This window comes from Gambusia affinis, linkage group LG05 (assembly GCF_019740435.1).
Source record: "Gambusia affinis linkage group LG05, SWU_Gaff_1.0, whole genome shotgun sequence".
Classification (NCBI taxonomy): Eukaryota; Metazoa; Chordata; class Actinopteri; order Cyprinodontiformes; family Poeciliidae; genus Gambusia; species Gambusia affinis.
Window position 1 is genome coordinate 31005090 of NC_057872.1, and position 27698 is coordinate 31032787.

General features: G+C 45.6%; 1 protein-coding gene across 2 annotated transcripts; it reads right to left on the reverse strand.

Annotated features, from left to right (window-relative positions):
• Positions 1-2503: 2503 nt before the first annotated feature.
• On the reverse strand, positions 2504-26284 carry thbs3a (thrombospondin 3a). Of its 2 annotated transcripts, none has more exons than XM_044117097.1 (23): positions 25780-26284; positions 22994-23200; positions 21793-22046; positions 20263-20365; positions 20153-20179; positions 19979-20061; positions 17437-17488; positions 17184-17332; positions 16973-17110; positions 15677-15751; positions 15286-15438; positions 14471-14581; positions 12583-12690; positions 12346-12505; positions 10924-11042; positions 10792-10844; positions 10498-10679; positions 10239-10417; positions 9365-9413; positions 9087-9283; positions 8339-8511; positions 4272-4411; positions 2504-4198 (listed from the first exon to the last, which is right to left on the reverse strand). In XM_044117097.1, the coding sequence occupies exons 1-23, from the start codon at positions 25859-25861 to the stop codon at positions 4137-4139; spliced, it is 2856 nt and encodes a 951-aa protein (XP_043973032.1). In that variant the 5' UTR covers positions 25862-26284; the 3' UTR covers positions 2504-4136. The 2 variants fall into 2 exon arrangements, with proteins under 2 accessions (XP_043973032.1, XP_043973033.1); XM_044117098.1 differs by lacking the exon at positions 25780-26284 and adding an exon at positions 24630-24651.
• Positions 26285-27698: the final 1414 nt, after the last annotated feature.

Consider the following 27698-nt stretch of genomic DNA (forward strand, 5'->3'; position numbering starts at 1 on the left):
TTTTTATTTTTGGGTGGATGGAAGTTTCAGCTCTTTATTTTTAGGATTTTAAAATAATCTCATGTTAAAAACAGGTTCAAGATGCATTTTTCCCAAAAAACTGAAAAACTAATTAGAGTTTTTTCCTGAACAGACCTGTTGGTTAAAACTGATTCTTCAAACTGAAGCACGTCTGAAACGTTTTGTCACCTTGATAACGATCAGAATCAGGTTCTAGAGGTTCTGGTGCTGAAATGAAACAAAAGAATTGGAATGCAGCCGCGCTTCCCTCTACCGGCTGATTCATCGGAGACGTTTCCAGAAACAGAAACAACCTGCTGGTGTGACGCTAACACGATTCATTCTGCCCTCCATTATTCAGAATGAACGGATTCTTCAGACAAGCGTGTCCAAGGTGAGGCGCGGGGGCCATTTGTGGCCCTTCGTCTTATTTTGAGCGGTCCATACGGGGTAGAAATTTGTCTCCTCAGCGCAGATTGTTGATGCAGATGGAGACGTTTTCACAAAAATGTTAGTATTCATCTTGTATTCACATTGTAATCGTTCTGCTTTCCCTTTAATTTCACAGTAAATGTTGTTTATCCACCGACTTCTGCAATTATTTACACTATAAAAACTTTTTTTAAATAAAAAGTCACCTAAATCATGTTTTTATTGCCAAGACAAGAACTAAATCTTTTGTAGTTTTTTGTGGTACATGTCCCTGCTGAGTTTGGACCGTCTTGGTTCTGGTTCCAGCCAGTTCTGGTGCAGTAAGGTGAACAGTCTTGAAGATTAAAGGTCATGTTTTTCTTCCAGGGCGTTCGGTGAGGTTCCTCCCAGGGGCGGGCAGGTTCAGGATGCGGTGCACTGTTGTCATGTCCCTCCAATATTGCACTCGTCCCGGCCTCCCCGGCCCAGGGGTCGCGACCCCACGCTCGCCTCCAGGAGGACAGGTGACACGACGTCCAGCGGCTTCAGGAGACCAGAAACGGCAACGATCGGCTGATGGTTTGTGAACAGCTTCAGAATCTCGTCAGAAAATCAAAGTTTTCCTGCAAGAGTTTGGATTTTTAGAATGTTCACTAAAACTTTCTCTTTTTGATGCGTTAAACTTTAAAAAACGGTTCTCCTCACCACCATGTCGGTTTAATACGTGTAACGGTTTCTTTCTGCATGGCTCTCTGCCCAGGGCGGCACAACCCCCAGGTCTCTGTCTGCTGCAGTTTTATGCTGGGTATAAAAAGTCCTGAGTTTAAATCCTTTGTGATGAATGGTGCTAAATTAAAGGGCTACTTCTCAGTTTCTTAAAGAATCTGGAGTTAATTTGATCAACTCCAGTTAAAAATCTAGAAATTTAAACAAATTTAATATATTTGACATTTCTTAGACCTTTATTATGTTTGTGAAATTTAAAGCCTTTTTAAGTCAAACCTGGAGTGAATTATTCAACACAGTGGTGAGCACACTCCCGCTAATAGCGCAGCTAACCTTTAGCGCTGATTGAAAATAATCAGTCAGCATTTAGCACACTTAGCTTCATCTAAATAACTTTTTTCTGGATAAATTCTAACATGCTGATTTACTTAGATGATTTTAAAAGTTTTAGTTGACTAAAGTTCAACATCTGTGTTGAAATCTTGGCTCTCCGTTTTCCCGCCTATTTTTTGGCGGGAAAAGTTTTGCAAAATCAAAACAGACAGTAGAGATAAAAATAAGATAACATAAAAATTATACATGGGATTTAAAATGTAAATGATAATGTCAAAATTAAACTGGTTCTCGAGGTTATAGGCTTACAAGAGCAGATGTAATTTGAATTGAAGTTAGCAATTTAGCATCATCTTCCACTAAATATGGCCTTAGCTCAGGGCTTTAGCGTTAGCGGAGGTAATGTTTATGATTAGTGCTTTAAGATTAGCGTCTGCTAACCACCTGTAGATGTAGCTTTATCGTTAGCAGATGTATTTTTGTTGTGGTTTTGTACAATGACAGGTATTCTGAGTCTGAACTAATATGTTGTTGTTATATCATTAGTAGAACTAATGTTATTGATTAGCACTTTAGCATTAGCTTCCATTAAATACCATAGCAGTGCAGAGCTTTGGAGTTAGCGCCACTCATTTTTAGTTAGCACTGCCCACCACTGGTTAAATGGGATGTTTTTACATTTCTTGAGATCCAAACTCCAGTCCTCCAGTCGCTGCCCTGCAGGTTTTAGATGAGCCTCAGGTACAAAACCCTGGAATGAAACGGCTTCATGACCTCCTCCTGTGTGGATCGGTTCTCCAGAACCTTGATGACCTCAGTATTCTGTTCAGGTGCTGCAGCAGAGGCTCTTCTAAAGGTTGTAGGGCAGCGGCCCTCCAGGACTGGAGTTTGACACCCTGATCTAGAATATTGCTGAAACGTATAAATAATTAGGATTGAGAACCTTTTGTCTCAGAACTTTGGTTCTGGTGTCTGTTTCTCTGTTCGACAGTCAACGTCCGAGAATAAATCCTAAAAAACGAAGGGGCCGTTGTTGGGTTGGTTGTTTATTAAAACCATAAAACATGGAGGACACTTTGATTCCAGCTGATTAGCTTCATCTTGCTGTTCTTCTTCTGTGGTTCCAGTGTGTGAAGCTGGTATTGATGACTACATGTGACGTATTCCAACATGTTTCCACCATGTTTCCTCGTCCTGCGCCTGAAGTTCAGTCTGCCTCCAGATTTGTCGTTTCCACTGCAGGAACCGCTCGACCCGCTCCATGTTGTTTGGAGAGACTACACGCAGGTTTTACAGTGTAAGCGATGCGGGAAATAATCACTTCCAGTTTTATTGTCAAGAATCACAGCGTTTGAATTCTGCGAACGCAGAAACATGAAACTAAGAAATCAGATGTCTCAGTATGAAAAAAACTCTCTCTAACGAGATATAGACGCATTAAAACAAAGTTTCTCGTCTTAAGATGAGTATAGTTTTCCTTGTTAAACAAATTTCTCAGTTTCTTGTTTTGAATATAAAACTTTTTAAAGGGGCAGCATCATGTCAAATCACCTTTTTGATTTTTCCACCATCATGAACAAACCTGCAGTGTTGCCTTGATTCTTTCACGTATCCTCTAATCTCCCTGGCAACCATTTGGAGGTGCCTAAACGCTTGTTGGGACATAGTCCCGCCTTCAACACGCAGCTCCTCCCCCACTCAGCTCCTTCAGACTAGCCAGCAGCAATTAGCAAACACCTGGTGTAACTGCTGAGCTCGTTATTACTCCAGTAAAAACGTTAGCAGGTTAATAGAGGAACCATGTTGTGATGACTTCCTGGACGCAGAGCTTCAGAAAGAGCAGGAGCTTCTTAAAGAGACAGAGATCCAATTTCAGTTACTTGAATCTGCTATAAATGGCGCTATGTGCCTGGAATAAAAAATATGTCATCTTTAAAACAAGAAACTTTCTTTGCTTTCACAAGTTGTTTTTTTTTTTAAATTAGAAAGTTTCTCAGTTTTTTTTTTAAGGAGACAAGTTTAAAAAAAATTTAATTATAATGCCCTTTATATTGAATCTTGTCAGTGATGAGCTGAAAACTCCGTGGTCACGTTTTTTTTACAGCTAACGACTCATTAGTGACACCTACAGGGCATTCAGGAAACTCTCAGCACGACTTCCAGCGATTGTTATTGTCAGGTGTGCAACAGGTGAGTCAAAACCTCTGACGACTTTTTGACTTATGTAGCTCCGTATTAAAGCCGGTTGCAGAAAGGAGTCTGGTGCTCCACGCAGAAGGAAAACGCTTCGATTCATGAGCTCAAAAGCTGGAGATGCATCGTCCACGCTGTCATGTTTTATTTGGAGACGGTTAACACAAATGATTGTTGGGTTTTCAGTGGCAGAAGCAGAAACAGACTGGACCTCAAAGAGCTTTTTGAGTCTTTTTCTGTCGTCAGGACAGAAGAAAACATGGTGGAACTTCTCTTCTCCTGTTGGTAGCAGATCAGGTTCTTTCACGGAAACAGCCAAACCAAAAGGCAAAAACTTCACAGTCGAGCCGAGTTAAAACCATGGAGGGAAAAGGTGGAAACACTGGAGAGGATGGCTGGTTTCTGTTTCTCCAGCTCCCAGTCAGGCGCTCGGCTCCCACAGAGCCGCCGTGTCCGCAGTCCGTCTGCCGCGCTCAGACCTGAATGTGCATGAGAAACTGCTGACGATGCGCTGCGAAGTCTTCAGGCACCGTGTCTGAAACAGCAGAAGAAGAGTTTTAAAGGAAAGTGTCCGAGCGGCACAGAGTCGCAGGCGGAGCGGTTTTTACCGTTGCATCTGTAGCGCAGGTTGGACCAGATGATGTTTTCCTGCGAGAAGCAGAAAACGCCGAGTCGGCCTCCTCTCATCGTCGTGTCGATGACGACGCCGGAGTCCGCCACCATGTCCGTCCCTTCAAAGAACCGCACCCTGAAAACAAAAACAAACCGGATAATCAATCAAACGATCGATTAACCCAACAATCATTCCACTAAGCAGTCAATAAAACAATCAATTAACTAGTCAATCTACCAACAAATCAATCAATCAATCAACCAATTATCATCCTTCCGTACTAACTAGTTAGCTAACTAGTTAGTAAGAAAGTTAACTTCCTCTATAGCTAGTTAGCTAATTTCCTCTGTAGCCAACTAGCTAACGTCCTCTGTAGCTAGTTAGCTAACGTCCTCTGTAGCTAGTTAGCTAACGTCCTCTGTAGCCAACTAGCTAACGTCCTCTGTAGCTAGTTAGCTAACTTCCTCTGTAGCCAACTAGCTAACGTCCTCTGTAGCTAGTTAGCTAACGTACTCTGTAGCTAGTTAGCTAACGTCCTCTGTAGCCAACTAGCTAACGTCCTCTGTAGCTAGTTAGCTAACGTCCTCTGTAGCTAGTTAGCTAACTTCCTTCCTGGTTATCTATCTAACTCTTCTTTCCAAGTTCACAGAATATTTTTCTGATCTTTTCCACAGATCTTCTCTCCATCGTTTTAATTTCCTCCTGACAGACTGAGGTGGACATTATGTGCTTCTGAAACTTCAGGTTCTGAAACTTCAGGTTCTGGACTTGGTTCTGTACCACCTGGTTCCGGACCAGCAGCTCTTTGGACCTACACCAGAGTTGAGGGAAGTTCAGTTTTTCCCTCATAAACTCTTTCAGAGTTTCGCTCCGTCTCTGCATCTAATCTGCATATGAACGGTGGCCGCAGCGGATTCCTGCCAGGGCGCTGGTCGCCATGGAGACGGGTACAATGGGGAGCTGGGGGCCCCGGGGCCACAAAGGAGGTTCAGAGGGGAAAGAATGCAGTAAAAAGAAAAAGGAGAGAAGAGACGAATAACGGACGAGTGCAGGAGAAATCTGCAGGCTGAGAGTCGGACTCAGTAGTACTGTAGAGTACTGTACCACACAGTACTACACAGTACTACACAGAACTACACAGTACTACACAGAACTACACAGTACCACACAGTACTACACAGTACTACAGAGTACCACACAGTACTACACAGTACCACACAGTACTACACAGTACCACACAGTACTACACAGTACTACACAGTACTACACAGTACTACACAGTACTACACAGTACTACAGAGTACTACACAGTACCACACAGTACTACACAGTACTACACAGTACTACACAGAACTACAGAGTACCACACAGTACTACACAGTACTACACAGAACTACACAGAACTACAGAGTACTACACAGTACTACACAGTACTACAGAGTACCACACAGTACTACACAGTACCACACAGTACTACACAGTACTACACAGTACTACACAGTACTACACAGAACTACACAGAACTACACAGAACTACAGAGTACCACACAGTACTACACAGTACTACACAGAACTACAGAGTACCACACAGTACTACACAGTACCACACAGAACTACACAGAACTACAGAGAACTACACAGAACTACAGAGTACCACACAGTACTACACAGTACTACACAGTACCACACAGTACTACAGAGTACCACACAGTACTACACAGTACCACACAGTACTACACAGTACTACAGAGTACTAAACAGTACCACACAGTACCACACAGTACTACACAGTACCACACAGTACTACAGAGTACCACACAGTACTACACAGTACTACAGAGTACCACACAGTACTACAGAGTACTACAGAGTACCACACAGTACTACACAGTACTACAGAGTACCACACAGTACTACACAGTACTACACAGTACCACACAGTACTACAGAGTACCACACAGTACTACAGAGTACCACACAGTACTACAGAGTACTACAGAGTACCATAGAGCACCACACAGCACCACAGAGTACCACAGAGCACCACACAGTACTACACAGCACCACACAGCACCACACAGCACCACAGAGTACCATACAGCACCACAGAGCACCACACAGTACCACACAGCACCACAGAGTACCACACAGCACCACACAGCACCACACAGCACTACAGAGTACCACACAGCACCACACACAGCACCACAGAGCACCACACAGTACCACAGAGCACCACAGAGCACCACACAGCACTACACAGTACCACAGAGCACCACACAGCACCACAGAGTACTACACAGTACTACAGAGTACCACACAGTACTACACAGTACCACACAGTACTACACAGTATTACAGAGTACTAAACAGTACCACACAGTACTACACAGTACTACAGAGTACCACACAGTACTACACAGTACTACAGAGTACTACACAGTACTACAGAGTACTACACAGTACTACAGAGTACCACACAGTACTACACAGTACCACACAGTACTACACAGTATTACAGAGTACTAAACAGTACCACACAGTACTACACAGTACTACAGAGTACCACACAGTACTACACAGTACGACACAGTACGACACAGTACGACACAGTACCACACAGTACACAGTACCACAGTACTACAGTACCACACAGTACCACACAGCTACCACACAGTACACACAGCACCACACAGCACCACACAGCACTACACAGAGCACCACACAGTACCACACAGCACCACACACAGCACCACACAGCACCACACAGAGCACCACACAGCACCACAGAGCACCACACAGCACCACACAGTACCACACAGTACTACACAGTACCACACAGTACTACAGAGTACCACACAGTACTACACAGTACCACACAGTACTACACAGTACCACACAGTACTACACAGTACCACACAGTACTACAGAGTACCACACAGTACTACACAGTACCACACAGTACTACACAGTACTACAGAGTACTACACAGTACCACACAGTACTACAGAGTACCACACAGTACTACACAGTACTACACAGTACTACACAGTACTACACAGTACCACACAGTACTACAGAGTACTACACAGTACTACAGAGTACCACACAGTACTACAGAGTACTACACAGTACTACACAGTACTACACAGTACCACACAGTACTACAGAGTACTACACAGTACTACAGAGTACCACACAGTACCACACAGTACTACACAGTACTACACAGTACTACACAGTACTACACAGTACCACACAGTACCACACAGTACTACAGAGTACCACACAGTACTACAGAGTACTACACAGTACTACACAGTACTACACAGTACCACACAGTACTACACAGTACTACACTAAATACCACACAGGATATTCATACAGAGTTCTGATATCAGGCTCAAAGTTTGTTTTTAATCCTGAGAATAAAGTCATAATGTCACCACAAAGTTATGATAAAAAGTTGTTTAAAGAGAAACGTTTGGATAGATTTATCTAGATCTATGTGACTAGATCAGTTTGTGTTTTTTTCTTCTCTTCAGTTGTTGATTAATTACTTCAAAGTCCTGCTGCTGATAATGATTTTATTTTCATGTTATTACAACTTTACAGGGTAAAACTGCCACCTTATTCTCAAATTATTATCATTTTATTTCTCATAATTCGACTTTATTGCCGGATGATTTTATTACAACTTTATTCTCGTAATATTTTGACTCTCCTCTCATTTTATTATGACTGTGATTGTAATATGATTGTCTGGTTTATTTTACTGACTTTATGTTTGTACGTCTTTATTCTCTTGGTTTTGACATTTTTCCATTAATAAATGAAATAAACACCAAAAACCTGCTCTTTATGTTTTTCTCAAGTTAATAATATTAATTGTATTGCTGCTATTAATATTAATTAAACATTCAGAGGAACTAAAAAGCAGAAACATGTAGGGCATGTATCTTTTAAAATTTCTGCCCTGGTGGGGATTTAATGAACTACTTTGTCTTAAAGAGACAGTGTTGATATTTAGGAATCGGTGTTTTATTGTGAAACCCGTCTGACCTGATGTATCCGACCTGCGGCCGGTGGCTCAGCTGCCAGCGGTACGACGTTTTGTCCTTCCAGCCGGCGTTTCGGGGGTCCTTCCAGAGCAGCTTCACCTCGCCGTGCGTGTCTCCGGTGTGCCACAGGGCGTTCCTCAGGTACTGCCCCGGCCCGGTCCGGGACTTCACCGCCTGCAGGACCAGGACTTCAGCTTCAAATCGTTTTTCAATTCCCCATTTTTCTCAATGTCAAAATGTTTTATTCAAAAATAATCTTGAAAAATGCAACAAAATTATTGTTTTAATCTTTATTTTATGTCCATTTTTTTAAGTTTTACTTCAAAAATTTTTTTTTCTGTTTCAATTTTTTTTCATTTGGAAATTTTTTTGTTTTCTTTGTTTCAATTTTTTCAGTCTCAATAATTTTTTAAATTTCAAATAGTTTTCTCCAGTTTTGTAGTTACAGTTTTTTTCAGTTTCAAAGTTTATTTCAGTTTCGTTTCAAACCAGGTGAGCTGGAACCTGGAAGAGGGGGCGGGGCTTAGCTGGCTGAGTTTAGGAGCAATCGGGGATAATTGGTTATAATCTGCTGGGATGTTTTGGTGAACATTAAAGATTTAACTTGTAACCGTAGTAACAAAAATCCGAATTTTAAATACTATTTATTCTGAATAAACATTTATCTCTCCGGTTAGAGCTGAAATTCAGGCATTCTGGTTTCCAGTTTGCTGATGCCTTGGGCCGGCTGCCTGCGGGAGAAGCCGAACCTTGAGCTGCAGGGCGGGCTGGGCCGCGGCCCGGAACGGGACGGACTGCCAGTACACCTGCTCCGTCTGCTTCCACATCACCACGTAGAAGCTGGACGAGTCCTGGTACCCGAAGATGAAGCCGGCGTAGTCGTCGTCCGTCACCGTGTTGACGTGGAACGTTCCCTCAAAGTCCACGCCGTTAAACGCCGTGTAGCCTGCAGAAACCCGGAGGTTTACGGATCAGAACCAGATCCATCAGAATCTGAGGTTTTCAATCGGAACGAAGGGAAACGCACCGACAGCTAAACCCGGATCGCTGTTCATCGTCTGAACGATCTCCATGCCCTGAGGACAACAGAACGGCGGATTAATAATTCAGAGGGTTTTAATCTGTTCAGAGAACAAAACGCTCCAGAAAACATAGCAATAAATCAATCTATTGATAAACTGACAGGAGCTCAATAATTTCCATTTGTCATCTTTCTCTCTCCTTTCTTTTTCTACCAAGAATCAGCCAGATATCTAGGAATCTAGGAAGGAAGGTAGCAAGCAGCTAGGAAAGAAGTAAGCAAGTTAGGGTCAAAGATCATGTCCAGATCGTTCAAAGTCCATCGTTCTCCCGAGGAAATCATTCGGCCCAGTGTCCTTCTGAGACGCTGGAAGGTGAAGCTAGGCCTGTTAGCATGAAGCTAACGGGCCTCAGCTTGCAGGTTAAATGTGCATTAGTGCTGCATTAAATAAGGTTATGTAAGCAACTAGATTCAAAATAACAAACAAAGTATTTCTCTAGCTTGAAATGGTTTCATTAGTTCTTTTTCCCAAAGAACTAAAGCTCAAAAGTGGAGATGGAAACACGTTTTCCACTGCGACGTAGCAAACGTTTTCCTCTCAGGACTGATCGGCTGTTTCCAATCTCATCAGAATTGCTTTTTGTCTCGGCCGTCAGACAGCATGAAAGATCGCTAAAGCTAGTTGACATGATGAAGAATTACAGCTGGCTAGTTTACAACCTTAACTTCCTGTTTGTTACAGCCATCGCAGCGTCAACATCTAACAAATTCACACCAACCAGTGGATGGAAACACGCCTAATTCACATTTTGTTTTTTGAGCTTTAAAGGTTTGCTCAAAATTTGGATGGAAACAGTTGCTACAAGTTGCTGTCAGTCACCTGATTCAAAACCACCCAGTTGGGGTCGATCTGGGCCTCGCCTTCAGGGTCCAGGATCACCGTCTGATAGGCTCGGAAGTCCGTCAGCGTGACCTCGGCGCTCTCTGGACACACATCCATCAGATCCATCACGGCGTCGTTGTCGAAGTCGTTCTCGCAGACGTCTCCCACTCCATTAGCTGAAGACAGAAGCAAGAGAGACGGGTCCAGACTGGAGAGAAAGGTTCGGTCCAATCAAGATTCTGGTTCTGCTCGGTACCGTCGGAGTCTTTCTGGTTCGGGTTGATGATCAGTCTGCAGTTGTCGTAATCGTCGATGACGCCGTCGTTGTCGTCGTCGTGGTCGCAGTCGTCTCCGAGGCCGTCATTGTCGGAGTCCAGCTGGGAGCTGTTGGGGATGTCAGGACAGTTGTCTCTGGAGTCCTGGTGACCGTCTCCGTCCCTGCAGCAACAGAGGAACAGCAAGACGAGTATTTCAGCCTTGTTGTCATGGTTTCAGCAACCTAAACTGATTGGACGGCAGTAGGGGAAGGAGTTGTGTCTGTCAGACATACGAGTCCAGGTTGGTGTCACAGACGTCTCCCACCAGGTCATTGTCCACATCCGTCTGCAAAACCAGACAAAGTAAAAACCTGACCAATCACAGCTGGTGAAATGAGCCAGGTTGCTGTTGGAGGACACAGAACCTGCATGGGGTTGCTGAGTTCAGGGCAACTGTCACAGGCGTCTCCGACTCCGTCTCTGTCTCTGTCCGTCTGCATCGGGTTGGGAACCTTAGGGCAGTTATCCAGAACGTTGGGAATACCTGAACACACAAACAGGCTCCAATTGGACTGTTGTAAACCTACATTCAACATTTCAGGTGCTTCATGAAGAGAAGACGGTTGCCTACATGTGTCCGGGCAGAAGAAGATATCTGGACATGGTTTCTTGATTGCTTGAGATTCATTGTGTGTCTCTGTTTGTGCAGAGTGGGTGAATGTGAGCAACTTACATAACCTAAGAGCAGCAAAGGACAAACGAACTTGACTTCAGAAGGACGCAACAGACCCGGCCAGACTGACTGAAGGTACCATAGCAGGTAGAGAGGCAGGTCAATAGTGAGGCAAAGGAGTAGCTGCCACAGGTCAAAGGGGCACAGGATGAGATTACCCCAATCCTGCCACACTGTCATTCTCATCTGCGCTGGTCAAGCCCAGAACACGATAACCCGCTTGGGTTATCGTGTCTTGGTGGGGTCAAGAGCCCCCACCAAGACCACCCAGCCAGAGAAAAACCCTCAAAGCCCCAAACACAGCAGGCAGGCCACAGCTCCCCCTGTGAGCTGTAAAACAGAGAGGCTGAAGGACGGCGGCGACATTACCACCCCACCTGGTGTTTCCCTTTCTCATAGTCCGGTAAACTCTGTTCTACTGGAACCAGAACTCCATCATCTGCTCCACCTGCAGCTGCTGTGGTTCTGAGTCAAACCAACCTGTTCCCCTCCTGGCCTGTGGGGGCGCTGCACCAACAACCACTGAAGGAAACCACACAAAAACCTCTGAAGACACTGAGAGCAACTTCCTTCTTCACCAGATGGAAACAAGATGGAGGCGTCAGATTTTAGTGTTGGAGGATTTCTCTTTAGTCTTTGGCTGAAGACCAGGAGACATTTCTGCTGATAGCGCTAGGCTAATGCGTTAGCTTTGGTTGTATTTACCCAGAAGGCCCTGGGCTGTAAGGATCCAGTCTGCTTGACGTTTACATAAACATTCAAATTGAACCAGCCCAGACCAAGGTTTGTAGACGAACGAGAGTTCACGTTTTTGGTCGATTAGTGTTCACACTTCACCAAACAAACCGGACTTTCTAGGCAATACTAACTATAAACTGTTTGGAGGTAAGTTTGTTGCAATCTGTACGTCTGACGTAATCCACATTAACTTATGAGACCCGAGTAGCAAAAGCACCACAACGGCCCATTGTAACGGTTCTGTTTCCTGTTATTATTGCGTCTAATGAATTGGCATTTCAGCATTTCAGGCTCCAAATCAGTGAACTGAAATCCTTCCAGTTGGAAGATGCCTGCTGTTCCCTGTGATCACCAGCAGAGGGCGGATTGTCCTCACCATCTCCATCAATGTCCTGATCGCAGGCGTCTCCCTGTCCGTTGTTGTCCGTGTCCTTCTGGTCGCTGTTGGGGACGGTGGGACAGTTATCACACGAGTCTCCGAACGAGTCGCTGTCTGAGTTCTGCTGGTCTTTGTTGGGAACCAAACGACAGTTGTCCTAAACCACAAATAAGACGTTAGGTTGACTGCGGCTGCGACAGTCGGAGCAGCATGTACACCCGGATGATTTCTAACCTCCACGTTCTTGATGCCGTCTCCGTCTGCATCCTCGTCACACTGGTCTCCGATGCCGTCGTTGTCTGCATCCTCCTGGCCTGAGTTCGGCGTAAACACGCAGTTGTCCTGATAAACAAGGTCAATGTGTCACAAGCCCATCATAATGCTGACAAGCAGCTGTGGGAAATTTACCATCTGACTTGTTTCCAGGCGCTACCTGACCTGTTTCCAGGCGACCTGACCTGTTTCCAGGCGCTGTCTGACTTGTTTCCAGGCGCTACCTGACCTGTTTCCAGGCGCTGTCTGACTTGTTTCCAGGCGCTACCTGACCTGTTTCCAGGCGCGACCTGACTTGTTTCCAGGCGCGACCTGACCTGTTTCCAGGCGCGACCTGACCTGTTTCCAGGCGCGACCTGACCTGTTTCCAGGCGCGACTTGACCTGTTTCCAGGCGCTACCTGACCTGTTTCCAGGCGCTACCTGACCTGTTTCCAGGCGCGACCTGACTTGTTTCCAGGCGACCTGACCTGTTTCCAGGCGCTACCTGACTTGTTTCCAGGCGCGACCTGACTTGTTTCCAGGCGCGACCTGACCTGTTTCCAGGCGACCTGACCTGTTTCCAGGCGCTGTCTGACTTGTTTCCAGGCGCTACCTGACCTGTTTCCAGGCGCTGTCTGACTTGTTTCCAGGCGCTACCTGACCTGTTTCCAGGCGCGACCTGACCTGTTTCCAGGCGCGACCTGACCTGTTTCCAGGCGCGACCTGACTTGTTTCCAGGCGCGACCTGACCTGTTTCCAGGCGCGACCTGACCTGTTTCCAGGCGCGACCTGACCTGTTTCCAGGCGCGACTTGACCTGTTTCCAGGCGCTACCTGACCTGTTTCCAGGCGCTACCTGACCTGTTTCCAGGCGCGACCTGACTTGTTTCCAGGCGACCTGACCTGTTTCCAGGCGCTACCTGACTTGTTTCCAGGCGCGACCTGACTTGTTTCCAGGCGCGACCTGACCTGTTTCCAGGCGCGACCTGACCTGTTTCCAGGCGACCTGACCTGTTTCCAGGCGCGACCTGACTTGTTTCCAGGCGCGACCTGACCTGTTTCCAGGCGCGACCTGACCTGTTTCCAGGCGCGACCTGACCTGTTTCCAGGCGCGACTTGACCTGTTTCCAGGCGCTGTCTGACTTGTTTCCAGGCGCTACCTGACCTGTTTCCAGGTGCGGTCTGACCTGTTTCCAGGTGCGGTCTGACCTGTTTCCAGGTGCGGTCTGACCTGTTTCCAGGCGCGACCTGACTTGTTTCCAGGCGCGACCTGACCTGTTTCCAGGCGCGTCCTGACCTGTTTCCAGGCGCTGTCTGACTTGTTTCCAGGCGCTACCTGACCTGTTTCCAGGCGCGACCTGACCTGTTTCCAGGCGCGACCTGACCTGTTTCCAGGCGCGACCTGACCTGTTTCCAGGCGCGACCTGACCTGTTTCCAGGCGCGACCTGACCTGTTTCCAGGCGCGACCTGACCTGTTTCCAGGCGCGACCTGACCTGTTTCCAGGCGCGACCTGACCTGTTTCCAGGTGCGACCTGACCTGTTTCCAGGCGCGACCTGACGTGTTTCCAGGCGCGACCTGACCTGTTTCCAGGCGCGACCTGACCTGTTTCCAGGCGCGACCTGACCTGTTTCCAGGCGCGACCTGACCTGTTTCCAGGCGCGACCTGACCTGTTTCCAGGCGCGACCTGACCTGTTTCCAGGCGCGACCTGACCTGTTTCCAGGTGTGGTCTGACCTGTTTCCAGGTGTGGTCTGACCTGTTTCTAGGTGCGGTCTGACCTGTTTCCAGGTGCGGTCTGACCTGTTTCCAGGTGCGGTCTGACCTGTTTCCAGGTGCGGTCTGACCTGTTTCCAGGTGCGGTCTGACCTGTTTGCAGTGTTTGTCGTTGTCCATGCAGGGCAGAGAACGGTCGGGGTAGCCGTCGATGTCCGTGTCCATTCCACAGGTGTGTCCGTTTCCGGCCCAGCCAACGTTACACTGGAAACACATTCAGGATGCAGAACACATGAAAGGCTTCCAAAGAAACTCTAAAGTTTAAGGCTGAACCAATTAATAGGGATTAATCATTTTAAAATAATTGCTAATTGAGCAGAAATTACATTAAACCTATATAATAAATAAACATTTTGAATTTTTTGTCTGTAATTTTGATCGGAACAGAAGTGGAAGTTTTATCTTCACCGCGTTCAGATTCTGTAAAAAACCTCCTATTAAGCACCTTCTCCATCCAATTATTAAATGTTTAATCCTAAAATATCTGCAGAATGCAACAATTTTTTAAAATCTGTTTAATCGATTAATCATTGCACAGCTGGAAGGAAGTTAGATTTGATTTGCTCTAAAATTATATCAGATTCATCACTAAAAACACCCAAAACCAGCAAAATCCAGATGCATGCTGGGATTTACCGAAGCTAGAATTAAACATTCAGGCTCAAATATATTCATACACCCCTGAGCTCCAACTAACAATTATTTTAGTAATCAACTATTCTGATGATTAATGAATAATTCTGAAAATTGATTGATTAGTCAGATAAAGAATTTGCCACATTTTGCAGATTTGTTTGATTAACCAATTAATAACTGGATGCAAACTGTGCCTGTCCGTCTGTCTGTCTGTCCTTGTTTTTTCCTTCCGTCTGTAATTCTGCTCCTCTGCTGTGAGTTTTGCCCCTCACCCTGCAGGCAACTTCTCCGTTCCTCTCCATGGCACAGTGGGCGTTGGTGTCACAAGGGTTAAAGGTCAACGCAGCACATGACTTCCTGGGGGAGCAGCCAGATGTTTGGTTGCCATAGAAACCGGGTTTACAGCCTCCGCATTTGTAGGAACCCTGAAAGAGACCGGAGAGCTAAATGTCCACCAGGGGGCGCCGTCTCTCCAGGATCCTCAGTAAAAACTGGCTCATTTCTCCAGCTGAGGATTTTTTCTGCCTGAACGAACAAACAGAATCCTCTAAAGGTGAAAGATCTGCAGCAGAACCGTTGATGGGATCGCTTTAGACGCTGGAGGTCAGTCCGGATCAGGATCAATGAATAAAACCAGAGCGTCTTCTCAATGTTTCCACTCACCACAGTGTTGATGCAGACCGAGTTTGATGCACAGGCGTCAGGGAGATCCACACACTCATCGATGTCCACGCATTCCTGAAACACACACTCACAGGTCCAGTCGGGATTTTAAAGCTTAACTGACAGGAACATCTTGTGAAATTTCCCTGGAAAAGATCTCAGATCCGTCTGGTAAAAAGTGAACATTCTGCAAACAAAAGGAGGAAATTTAATCTCCTCTTGTAAGTGGAGGAGCCTCAGTGGTTGATGTCAGAACTAAAACCTCTGCAGAACGCAGCAGCAGATCGCCTCCGCTCGTTTCCCTCTGGTTAACGACTTCCTACCAGCGGTGAGATGATGTCGCCCCGACTGAACGCGGTTTTTCCACAGCTGGGAGCTTTCTGTGCTGCTTCAGAGGCTCTAATGGTTTCCAGCTGCATCCCAGCAATACGCTCACACTCAAACTGGGATTACCGGCAGCTGATGGCTGCTGCTAACTCGCACAGTCCAACATTTATTTACACGAGCAGTCAGACTGGATTTGCTGAAGACGCCTCTACAAACAAACCGTCGGCTTTGGATCGGAGTTTGCAGACATAATGATGACAGACTTTCTGTTTCTCACCAAAGTGGATAATTAGGGAGCTCTTTTAAGACAAATGTACGGATTTAACTGCAGGAAGACTCATTTTCCTGTAATCAAAACGGACGTGTTGTCATTTGTGTGTTTGTGTGATGAAGGAGCCAAATGTCATTGATGACATGAGAGAAAAAAGCTATAAAAGGCTGAGCAAAGTGAGAGTTTATCTGTTAAACTGACTGAAGATGAATACATAAACTGAGATTAAATCAGTGTTTTCTTCTTCCTGCTGCTCTACAAACAGAAAGGGAGAGATAAATTATTTTGTTCTTGGTTATGTGTTCTCTCTCCCTTTTTTCTTGTTTTTAAAAACTTGCTTGAAATAAAAAAATCTAATTAAAAACAATCAAATAAAAACCAAAACCTGGATAATAGACATTATTCCAAGTGTTTTTGTGAGCCAGCCAGCAATTCAACATCATTTCTATAATTTTTGGTTAACTAAAAACTGAACTGTTGTTGTTGCAGGTAAATTTTCTATACTACAGAAAAGTAATTGTTAGGGACGCACTGATATGAAAACTTGGGCTGATGTAGATATTTAATATTATTAGTGCTGTTACGGTAGAATTTACCAATATTTTACTTCATCACAGTTTTTATTCGATAACTCGATTAAAAATAATCGACAGAATACTTGATTACTAAAATAGATCTAAACACAGCGCCCGTGAGACCTGTTTGTGTGTCTTAGCGTAGTCCAGTCCTGTTCCGGCCAGCGGCGCCCCCCACAGGCCTGGAGGACACGGCTGGCAGCTGAAGCCTCCCTCTCTGTTGACGCAGGCTTCAGGAGAATAACACGGCTGCAGCTCACACTGCGGACGACAAACAGGAAGCACTCAGCGTCTCACAGGATCTGCCGGGCGTCTCGTGGCGTCCTGTCCTCACCTCATCAACGTCCCTGCAGTGCGTCCCGTTGCCGGTGGTCCCAGGTGGACACTGTCCACAGGTGTACCCAGGGAACTGCAGGCTGTCCATGCAGGAGACTCCTCTGTAGCAGGGGTTGGGAGAGCAGCGAGACCGCGGTTCATGGAAACCTGCAGGCAGACGGGGGGACAGGTGGGAGGAAAGGGGGACGGACGGGGCGGCTTCAATAGGGTCCTCAGGTCTTTCAGAGACGTCCACAGAGCTGCTGACTCACCACAAACCTGGCACTCCAGGATGGTGTTCCTGATCAGAGACATCTCCTTCACCTGAGGACAGACACGCTGTTGGCTCCTGAGACCAGGATGATGTCTCACCTGTCTCTCTCTCTCTCACCTGTCTCTCTCTCTCTCGCCTGTCTCTCTCTCTCTCTCGCCTGTCTCTCTCTCTCTCTCGCCTGTCTCTCTCTCTCTCTCACCTGTCTCTCTCTCTCTCACCTGTCTCTCTCTCTCTCACCTGTCTCTCTCTCTGTCTCACCTGTCTCTCTCTCTCTCGCCTGTCTCTCTCTCTCTCGCCTGTCTCTCTCTCTCTCGCCTGTCTCTCTCTCTCTCTCACCTGTCTCTCTCTCTCACCTGTCTCTCTCTCTCACCTGTCTCTCTCTCTCACCTGTCTCTCTCTCACCTGTCTCTCTCTCTCACCTGTCTCTCTCTGTCTCACCTGTCTCTCTCTGTCTCACCTGTCTCTCTCTGTCTCACCTGTCTCTCTCTCTCACCTGTCTCTCTCTCACCTGTCTCTCTCTCTCTCACCTGTCTCTCTCTCTCTCACCTGTCTCTCTCTCTCTCACCTGTCTCTCTCTCTCACCTGTCTCTCTCTCTCACCTGTCTCTCTCTCTCTCACCTGTCTCTCTCTGTCTCACCTGTCTCTCTCTCTCACCTGTCTCTCTCTCTCACCTGTCTCTCTCTCTCTCACCTGTCTCTCTCTCTCTCTCACCTGTCTCTCTCTCTCTCACCTGTCTCTCTCTCTCACCTGTCTCTCTCTCTCTCACCTGTCTCTCTCTGTCTCACCTGTCTCTCTCTCTCACCTGTCTCTCTCTCTCTCACCTGTCTCTCTCTCTCTCACCTGTCTCTCTCTCTCACCTGTCTCTCTCTCTCACCTGTCTCTCTCTCTCTCACCTGTCTCTCTCTCTCACCTGTCTCTCTCTCTCACCTGTCTCTCTCTCTCTCACCTGTCTCTCTCTCTCACCTGTCTCTCTCTCTCACCTGTCTCTCTCTCTCTCACCTGTCTCTCTCTCTCTCACCTGTCTCTCTCTCTCTCACCTGTCTCTCTCTCTCACCTGTCTCTCTGTCTCACCTGTCTCTCTGTCTCACCTGTCTCTCTGTCTCACCTGTCTCTCTCTCTCACCTGTCTCTCTCTCTCACCTGTCTCTCTCTGTCTCACCTGTCTCTCTCTGTCTCACCTGTCTCTCTCTCTCACCTGTCTCTCTCTCTCACCTGTCTCTCTCTCACCTGTCTCTCTCTCTCTCACCTGTCTCTCTCTCTCACCTGTCTCTCTCTCTCACACCTCTCTCTCTCTCTCACCTGTCTCTCTCACCTGTCTCTCTGTCTCACCTGTCTCTCTCTCTCACCTGTCCTCTCTCTCTCACCTGTCTCTCTCTCACCTGTCTCTCTCTCTCACCTGTCTCTGTCTCACCTGTCTCTGTCTCACCTGTCTCTCTCTCTCACCTGTCTCTCTCTCACCTGTCTCTCTCTCTCTCACCAGTCTCTCTCTCTCTCTCTCTCTCACCAGTCTCTCTCTCTCTCACCTGTCTCTCTCTCTCTCACCTGTCTCTCTCTCTCTCTCACCTGTCTCTCTCTCTCTCTCCTGTCTCTCTCTCTCACCTGTCTCTCTCTCTCTCACCTGTCTCTCTCTCTCTCACCTGTCTCTCTCTCTCTCACCTGTCTCTCTCTCTCACCTGTCTCTCTCTCTCACCTGTCTCTCTGTCTCACCTGTCTCTCTCTCTCACCTGTCTCTCTCTCTCACCTGTCTCTCTCTCTCACCTGTCTCTCTCTGTCTCACCTGTCTCTCTCTGTCTCACCTGTCTCTCTCTCTCACCTGTCTCTCTCTCACCACACTCTCTCTCTCTCACCTCACTCTCTCTCTCTCACCTGTCTCTCTCTCTCTCACCTGTCTCTCTCTCTCTCTCACCTGTCTCTCTCTCTCACCTGTCTCTCTCTCTCACCTGTCTCTCTCTCTCACCTGTCTCTCTCTGTCTCACCTGTCTCTCTCTCTCACCTGTCTCTCTCTCTCACCTGTCTCTCTCTCTCTCACCTGTCTCTCTCTCTCTCTCACCTGTCTCTCTCTCTCTCACCTGTCTCTCTCTCTCACCTGTCTCTCTCTCTCACCTGTCTCTCTCTCTCTCACCTGTCTCTCTCTCTCACCTGTCTCTCTCTCTCTCTCACCTGTCTCTCTCTCTCTCACCTGTCTCTCTCTCTCACCTGTCTCTCTCTCTCACCTGTCTCTCTCTCTCTCACCTGTCTCTCTCTCTCACCTGTCTCTCTCTCTCACCTGTCTCTCTCTCTCACCTGTCTCTCTCTCTCACCTGTCTCTCTCTCTCTCACCTGTCTCTCTCTCTCTCACCTGTCTCTCTCTCTCTCACCTGTCTCTCTCTCTCACCTGTCTCTCTCTCTCTCTCTCGCCTGTCTCTCTCTCTCGCCTGTCTCTCTCTCTCGCCTGTCTCTCTCTCTCTCACCTGTCTCTCTCTCTCTCACCTGTCTCTCTCTCTCTCACCTGTCTCTCTCTCTCACCTGTCTCTCTCTCTCTCACCTGTCTCTCTCTCTCACCTGCTCCCTGATGTCCTGCCGCAGCTCTCCCAGGATCTGGTTGAAAATGATGAGCTGACCAATCAGAGCCTTGGTGTGTTCACCTGGCAGATGATGTCACAAACATGACGTCCAATCAGAGATCAGAGTAAAGGTCACGACCGATCAGAACCGGTTAAGTGATCAGAACCTCACCCAGGATGGACTGGACCTCTCCGTTCACTGAGGAAACAAAGAACTCATCACCGATCCGGATCAGAACCACAGAGCAGCAGAACTTCAGGTTCAGATCCAGGTGAGCTCACCTGAGTTGAAGGCCGACGAGTCTCCCTGGAACGGACAGTCGGTCAGCGCTCCGGCTTTAGCAACGCTGCCCCCTAGAGCCAGGCGGAGGGACTCCACTGCGCCCTGACAGAGAGAGGCCCGATGAGACAGACGCAGAGACGCGCCGGTCCTGCTGGACACATCGGCCAATAAAGAGGAAAATTCTCTCCAGGATTCCGGAAAGTTTTCCTGACCGACAGGAAAACGTCTGATCCTGAATCAGGATGAACCGAAGTGAAGGAAGTTCTGGTCCAAACCTTCAGAGTGACCAAACTGAGGTTCCTCAGTAGAACGAGAGTTCAGAGTAGTTCAGTCCCACTGGTAGGAAACCTCAAGGAAGATCCTCTACAGCAGGGGTGGGCACTCCTGGTCCTCGAGGGCCGGTGTCCTGCAACTTTTAGATGTGTCTCTACTTCAACACACCTGAGTCAAATAATGAGGTCATTAGCAGGACTCTGGAGGACCAGACTGCACTTGGGAGGTGATTCAGCTGTTGGATTCAGGTGAGTTGGACCAGGGAGACATCTGAGAATTGCAGGACACCGGCCCTCGAGGACCACGAGTGCCCACCCCTGCTCTACAGCCTGTTCCCCACTAGAGCAACCGGTTCCTCCATCAGCAGGTCCTTTAAGGTCCGGGCCTGGTACACGGCAAGGTACCAGCCGGACAAAGATGGCTACTGACCCTTTGCAACTGCGTCAAGACGGACGTTTGAAGTGACGGACGGGACTATTGAACTGCTTGTCCAAGTTGTTTTTGCCTGAACAGCCATTGTTCAAGTTGAGTTAACTTGTCTGGGGAAACAGCTGACCCAGTTCAAGCTCACAGGCATCAGTATTTTTCCTTCTGTCTGCTGTTGATTTGATCAAACTGCTGACTTTGCCTGAATTCACACCAGATGATTTCTACCTCCATGTCTGACTCGTACCATCTCCACAAAGCAATAGTTGATTGCATGTCACTATTCTTAGTTATTTATGAACACCAATCTTCTCACCTTATAAAAATGTATTTTTGCTGCAAATCTGAAAATACACCGAGGAGCACAGAGAGGCAACATGGTAACGATGGCTGCTGACACGTTTGGTTTGCATCTAGCCAAAATCAGCTGAATAAGATATTAGGGGATCGATTGTGTGTTTCTTGAACAGTTTTACTGAAGTTAACGCATACGCAGGTTGTTTTGGTATCTGGCTTATGAAGAGCAAGTGATTTAATTGGCAGCAAACTGCACTGTACTGGTGCAAGGGAAACACCTAAAGCTGAAGGATAGCAGCTCTGGAGGACTGGAGGCGCCTGGACTAAACTGTCTTTCCCTTCTGGCCTGCGAACACCATGAGGACCTCCAGGAGAAATCAGAAGTAACATCTGAGGAGAGGAATGTTAAATCTCCTCCACACCTTCGTCCTTCAAACTAAAATCACGTAAAAGCCAAGTAAAGCAATCAGTTATTCAGATTTCTCTAGTTAATTCTTGCATTCTACAGTCTTTGCTGTTCTTATTCCTCTAACCTGAAGTCGGGCGTACGATTTCTGTCCATGTCGGATCTCCACCATGTCCGCCTCTCTGGGCAGAGGAACCAATGGGGGAACGCCCTGACTGGAATCGACCAATCGGCAGTCGGCATACAGCTCCACCTGCATGTTGCTGCGCTGGAGGCCGCCCAGTCTCAGGATGATGGAGTGAGTCCGTCCGTCGGCCAGGACGGAGTTCTGCAGGTTCACGGTGTGGACCTTCCCGTCCGCTTTGACGTACCGGACCAGAACTGAGGAGGAAAAGTTTAGGTTGAAATTCTCTTTTCTTTTATCTGCGGTTTGTTCGTGTGGGAGAGAAGTGGAACAGGAGAACAGACTTCATGGAAATGTTGAGAGAATAAACAGTGAGCAGGAGAGCAACACAAACAACCATCAGGTTCAAAAACAGAAAATTTGACTTCAGCTTCAAGCTGTCAAAGAATAAATGTAATACAGGAAAATAAAAGGTTGTTATCACCCAGACATTCTTATTTAGTATTTAATTTACAGAAGGTCTCTGTGTTGTTCACACTGCAATGCACCCTGGGTAGCATGCTAGGTGCTACAGCGCTAGCGCCCTCCAGCCAGAACAGGAACAAGACGAGATGAGGAGGATCAAAGGGATGAAGAGGAGAGAGTTGTTTGAAAAACGCTAACCAGACACTCAGTTACTGACAGTTAGCCTCAGTAACTGTTGGTAACTGCTGGGTTACTGAGGCTAACCCGACAGAACTCAACATTAGCCGAGATGTTAGATGCAGGCTAACATCGAGATTTAAACAATGTCTCTACTTTCTCAAACAGTTTGTTACAAAAACTTAAAGATGCTTTATTGTCACTTTAAACATTCATTCATTACCTTTCAATCTGTTTTGAATTTACATTAGCTCCTGCTAATGGTGTTAGCTCAAGCCAGTTCTGTCACTTCTGGCAAATGCTTTTAGCTCCTGCTAATAGTGTTAGCTAGAGCTAACTAATAGTGCTTGCTCCAGCTCATGATGTTAGCACCTGCCAATAGTTTACCTTTTGCTTATGGTGTTAGCTCTAGCTAATGACATTAGCTCTAGCTAGCATCATTAGCAGTAGATTATAACCCAATCTGGTTTATAACGGCCCTTGAAACCGTTTTTATTTGCCTCAAAGTCTCGTCGCGTAACAAACGGCTCTCCTCGTACCGAGTCGCTGAACTTCCACCAACCTTTGTGGATCTTCCCCATGATGGCGACCTCCAGGTACTTCCTGTTGTCCTGCTTGCTGTAGAGCCCAAACAAAACCCCGCCCATCTTGACAGGCAGTCGGATTGTCGACACCACATAGACGTCACTGAGCGCGCTCAGACCGCCCGACAGCTTCTCCACCGCCGCCACGTTCTGCTTGGAGTCCTGGAGGCTCAGGACGTCGATGACTGGAGGAGAAACATCACAGAACCAGAGATGAAAACATAAAGTCATTCAAGGTGATGATGTCACTGCTTCTGCTGCACTTTAACGTTACATCTGCAGCTGGCAGATTGTGGAAAATCCTTCTAACTGATCAGGGAGAGCCGTTCTGGAAATGAAACCCAGCCGAACATCTGGATCTGAACCCACAGCTGCTGGTTTGACAGACTTCCCAGACTGCCCAGTTTCTGTAACATAATCCCAGTTTGACAGACTGAGATTTGGTTCCCTGAGCTTCTGGGCCAGTTCTGAAAACCTGGACCTGATTATCAGACTTCTGCTGGCTGACACAGTTTTCATATCTGTGGAAACAGAAAACCGCTGAGTCAGCGAAAAGCCAGAGGCTTCAGTCACTTTAAATAAACTTTAGTTGTTGCTTTGATCTGCAGCTTTTCACTGCGACTCCACTTTGTAACGTGGAGAAACTTTTCACAATATGTGGACAAGAAAACACTTGATCCTCTTTAACAGAGTTAAAAAACATGAAAAATGTCAAAATGTCTGAATTATTCGCAGCCTTGCAGAAACTCAAACTTTGGGTTTGTAATGTTACACAGTCAAGACTTAAAAACTTTATTTTACATCTTTAGGAGATAAAAGGGGGATTAATTTTTCCACCATGTTATTCATTCATTCATAAATGTCACAGTTTCAAACTAAATAGCTATATTATTAGCTAGCTAGACATTAAGCTACAAATTAAATGAAAGAAAACAAAACTTTTACATTGGTGGTCCACTTCCTGATGTTGGCAAGTGAATTTGAATATTCCCTAAATATTGTAGAATATTTAGGTAACAAATATTATGTAATATTTATTACATAGATAAAGGCCATTTTTTACTTTGGGCTAAATATTTAGCTCGCTAACTAAACATTTAGCTAGCTCAAGGTAGCTAAATATTAAGCTTAAAGGTAAGTATTTAGCTTACTAACAAAATATTTAACTTAACTACATATTTAACTAGTTTAGAACTAACTAAATATGCAGCTTAGAGCTAAATATTTAGCTAGCAAGCTAAATACAATGCTGAATATTTAGTTTGAAACGGTTTCATTCATAAATGAATGAATAACACAGTGGACCCGTTGAGACAACCCGTTTTATCCTCTTACGGCTGGATAAATAAACCAAATTATTATTGTTAGTTCTGACTGTGGAACTTTCCAAACGGCGCCGTTTCCAACATGTCCGACTGCGTCCAGCGAGCTGCTCGCCTCCAGACCGGCCGGAGTAAAGATTTTCCTTCTGACTGTTCAGGATTTCCGGACGTGAACCGATCCCTGAGGGGGGTTGCTTTCTCTTTCTGTCCAATAAAACCGCCGTGGAAAAACATTTGGGTCAAAACGTCCCCCAACAATCCCAGACGGTTTCCAGGAGAAACAGAAGCTAACCTGGAACGGGTCAGTGTCAGTCAGGATGTGGGCCTGAATGTCATACCAAGGTCAGAGGAAACTACGGGACAGGAACGGTTCAGGAAACTACGGCAGAATGAACAAAAACTGAAGCCACAAAACAGAAACGTTTCACCAGTGGAAAGAAAAAGTCTAAAAACCCAAAAATGTCTCCCGAACGTCTGCGGCTGCTGGTTTAAAGAAACAACAATTTAAAACTGAAAAAAGAAAGATTTAAAACCTAATTTATGTTTTCAAACTGAAAAAAACATTGAAACTGAACAAAATAAACTATAAAAAAGTTCTGAGGACGTGAAACTGGAAAAAAACGTGTTCAAAACTCCTTTTGAGATTCAGTTTTTTTCAGTTCCAGGTTATTTTTTTTAAATTTCAAAATCACTTTTGAGTTTAAATTTTTTTTTTTTCAGTTTAATTCTGTATTCATTTTAAACAAACATCACGGCCCCAATTTAACTCCTTACACTCTTTAAATCTCAGCATGTGCTGCATTATCATCAAAGCTGTCTGGTTTCTTTTCTCCTGCAACGTGTTGTCAAAGCAAATCTTCCTGCTGCTGTTTTTAAGTGCTTCAGTTTAATTTTCCATGATTGCATCACATGAGCTCATTTCCACGCTGTAAAAAATTAAAGCTTTCCATTTAAAATGCGTCTTTTCCTCACTTAGATGCTCTAAGAAGTTTACAGCTGTTTCAGCCCAGATAGTGGTTTCATTAAACTCTCAGTTCTTCATGTCAAAGACATTTTCAGCTTACCAGATTTTTTTATACATGAAACTGAGAAAAATAATTCTAAAAAGTTTTGAAACTGTAGAAGTTTTTTAACTGAAACTGAAAAACTATTTGGAAATTAAAAAAGATTTCAAATAAAAAAAATAATGATTTGAAACTGAAATAAAAGATTTGGAAGTTTAAAAAAATTACTTTTCAGAATATTTTTTTTTCTTTCTCTCTTTCTATTTTAAAAAAACTTTATGGCATCAATTTCTCTCCATAGTCAGCCCATCAGAGATGATCAGTACTGAATATGTTAATTAGCCACTAATTAGCCGTTAATTAACCTCTACAGCCTCATCGGACCAGAACCTCTCAGAGAAATAAACCTTTGAAGCCCGTCCGGTTCGGTTCTGTTACCTTGAACGTCCACTCCGTCCGGGAACCCGGCCGACAGCTGAGCGAACAGAACCGCCAGCAGAACCGGGAAACCCCAACCCATTACTGGACCGGTTCCGTTTGAAAAGTTCCAGCAGCAGAGCAGAATGATGATGGAAAACAATAAACCGAGCCGTGGGTTCGGAACTGAGGATGGACCCGAACCCTGAGGCAGCAGTGGGGGGGTTCAGGTGAAGTTTCGGTCCGGAGGAAGGAGCGGCGGTTCCGGGGGAAACAGACCGGGTCCAAACCGGGAGAAGAAGAGCAACAAGTCACGCACCAGTTCGAACCGAGCCGACCCGAACCACCGGAGGAGAAACTGACGGTCCAGCCTCACGAGCTCACAGCTGGAAACTGCAGCTGGCGCGCGCGCTCACGCCGCAGGCGCGCGACCGGAGAGAGGGACGTTCACGAGCCAAATTCAGGATTCAGCTCCGAACCGGACGGTCCCTCTCCGGTTCTGATCCATCGGAACCCGAAACTAAAAGGAAAAAAGTTGAAGAATGAAATCGTGGGTTGAATTAAACATCAGAAACTGATTTATTATGGGATGCGGTTATTTTACGATTAATCAGGTTGATTTCAATGTGTGTTATTAATTAACCGCAACTTAATCCCAAACAATGAACCATTTAAGCAACATTTTAATTTTTAAAACCCATCTTCCTGAGAAATTATTAAATAAATTGACACGAGCTCATCCACGACAATATTTATCATTTTTAATTTGATCTTCAACCATCAGATTGGCGCAAAGTTCAGTGTTTCACTGACATGAGCATTAGCGTTAGCTGCTAATGCTAACGTTAGCAGCATTAGCAGCTAACATGTTAGTTAACATTGAGATGCCATTTTGTGCTTGAATAGTTTCACTGACAGGCTAACCTCTTTTCGCACAACCTGGACAGAATAATAGTTTTTTCAATTTGAATTTAACTGAGAAGCGGCTTCGTCATCCATTGCTGTCAGCGGATTTAGCTTGTGCGTCAGATTTGCAGTCGTACCAGGAACAAACTACAAATGTTCCACTCTAAATTTAAGTATTAAATTTTTTTTAAATGACTAATTTTATCAGCATTGACATCAGAAGCTCCAGATGCTAGAAAATATTTAATATATCAATATCTGCCCAATAAGTAAAACTGGACCGACATTAATTATTAAACCATAACGACCAATGCTGGTTTGCATCTTGTTACTGCGGGTTGTTGTTTGTTTGGTCATGTGACATTGATCCAGGATGATCAGTTCTTTGATGTTTATTCACAGTGTGGAAAGGATAGGAACATGAAATATTTATAATATTGGTAAATTTTCACATCAGTGCATCACTACTGGACATTTTATAAAAACTAAAATCACATCTGTTCTCAGTTTTTGATTTTGATCTTTGAGGACTAAAAATTGTTTAAAAAAATCTGAATATATAAATGAAACTTCAGCATCTCACTATGAAACAAATAAATAAAAATTTAGCAGGATTGCTTTTAAACAAAATAAATTTAAAAAGTGTGAGTGGAGACGAGAGGAAGAAAGTTTGTTCTTCTGAATTCACCAAAGATCTTTTCTTTCTCTGAGAGTCTCCACTCCCCCTGACCTGACGCTGCAGGTGCTCCAGGTTCACTTTCCCTCGTGTTTTAGGGTAAACATCAGATATTAACAGGCTGTTAGAGTCAGGAATGCAGAGCTGCATACTGTCAACATGCAGCAGAAACAAAGGCCACCTCAGAGAGGCTCTCCTTAATAACACAGACGAGTTTCAGGCGAGGTAGTTTAACGCTAGCTGCTGCTGGAGTTATCAACCAAACTACCACAATACACTAAAATAAGACTAGGATAAACAAAGTTAAAGCTAAGCAATGCTAAAATAGGAATAATCTGAAGTAAAGTTAAACTATGAT

Bases quoted from the DNA above. Each gene is read 5' to 3' on its own strand.
- thbs3a (XM_044117097.1), bottom strand. From the start codon at position 25,861: ATGGGTTGGGGTTTCCCGGTTCTGCTGGCGGTTCTGTTCGCTCAGCTG. The intron at 23,201-25,779 runs GTAACAGAACCG...TTTCTCCTCCAG, and splicing joins GGACGGAGTGGACGTTCAAG to TCATCGACGTCCTGAGCCTC. The intron at 17,333-17,436 runs GTGAGTCAGCAG...GTCTGCCTGCAG, and splicing joins CCTGGAGTGCCAGGTTTGTG to GTTTCCATGAACCGCGGTCT.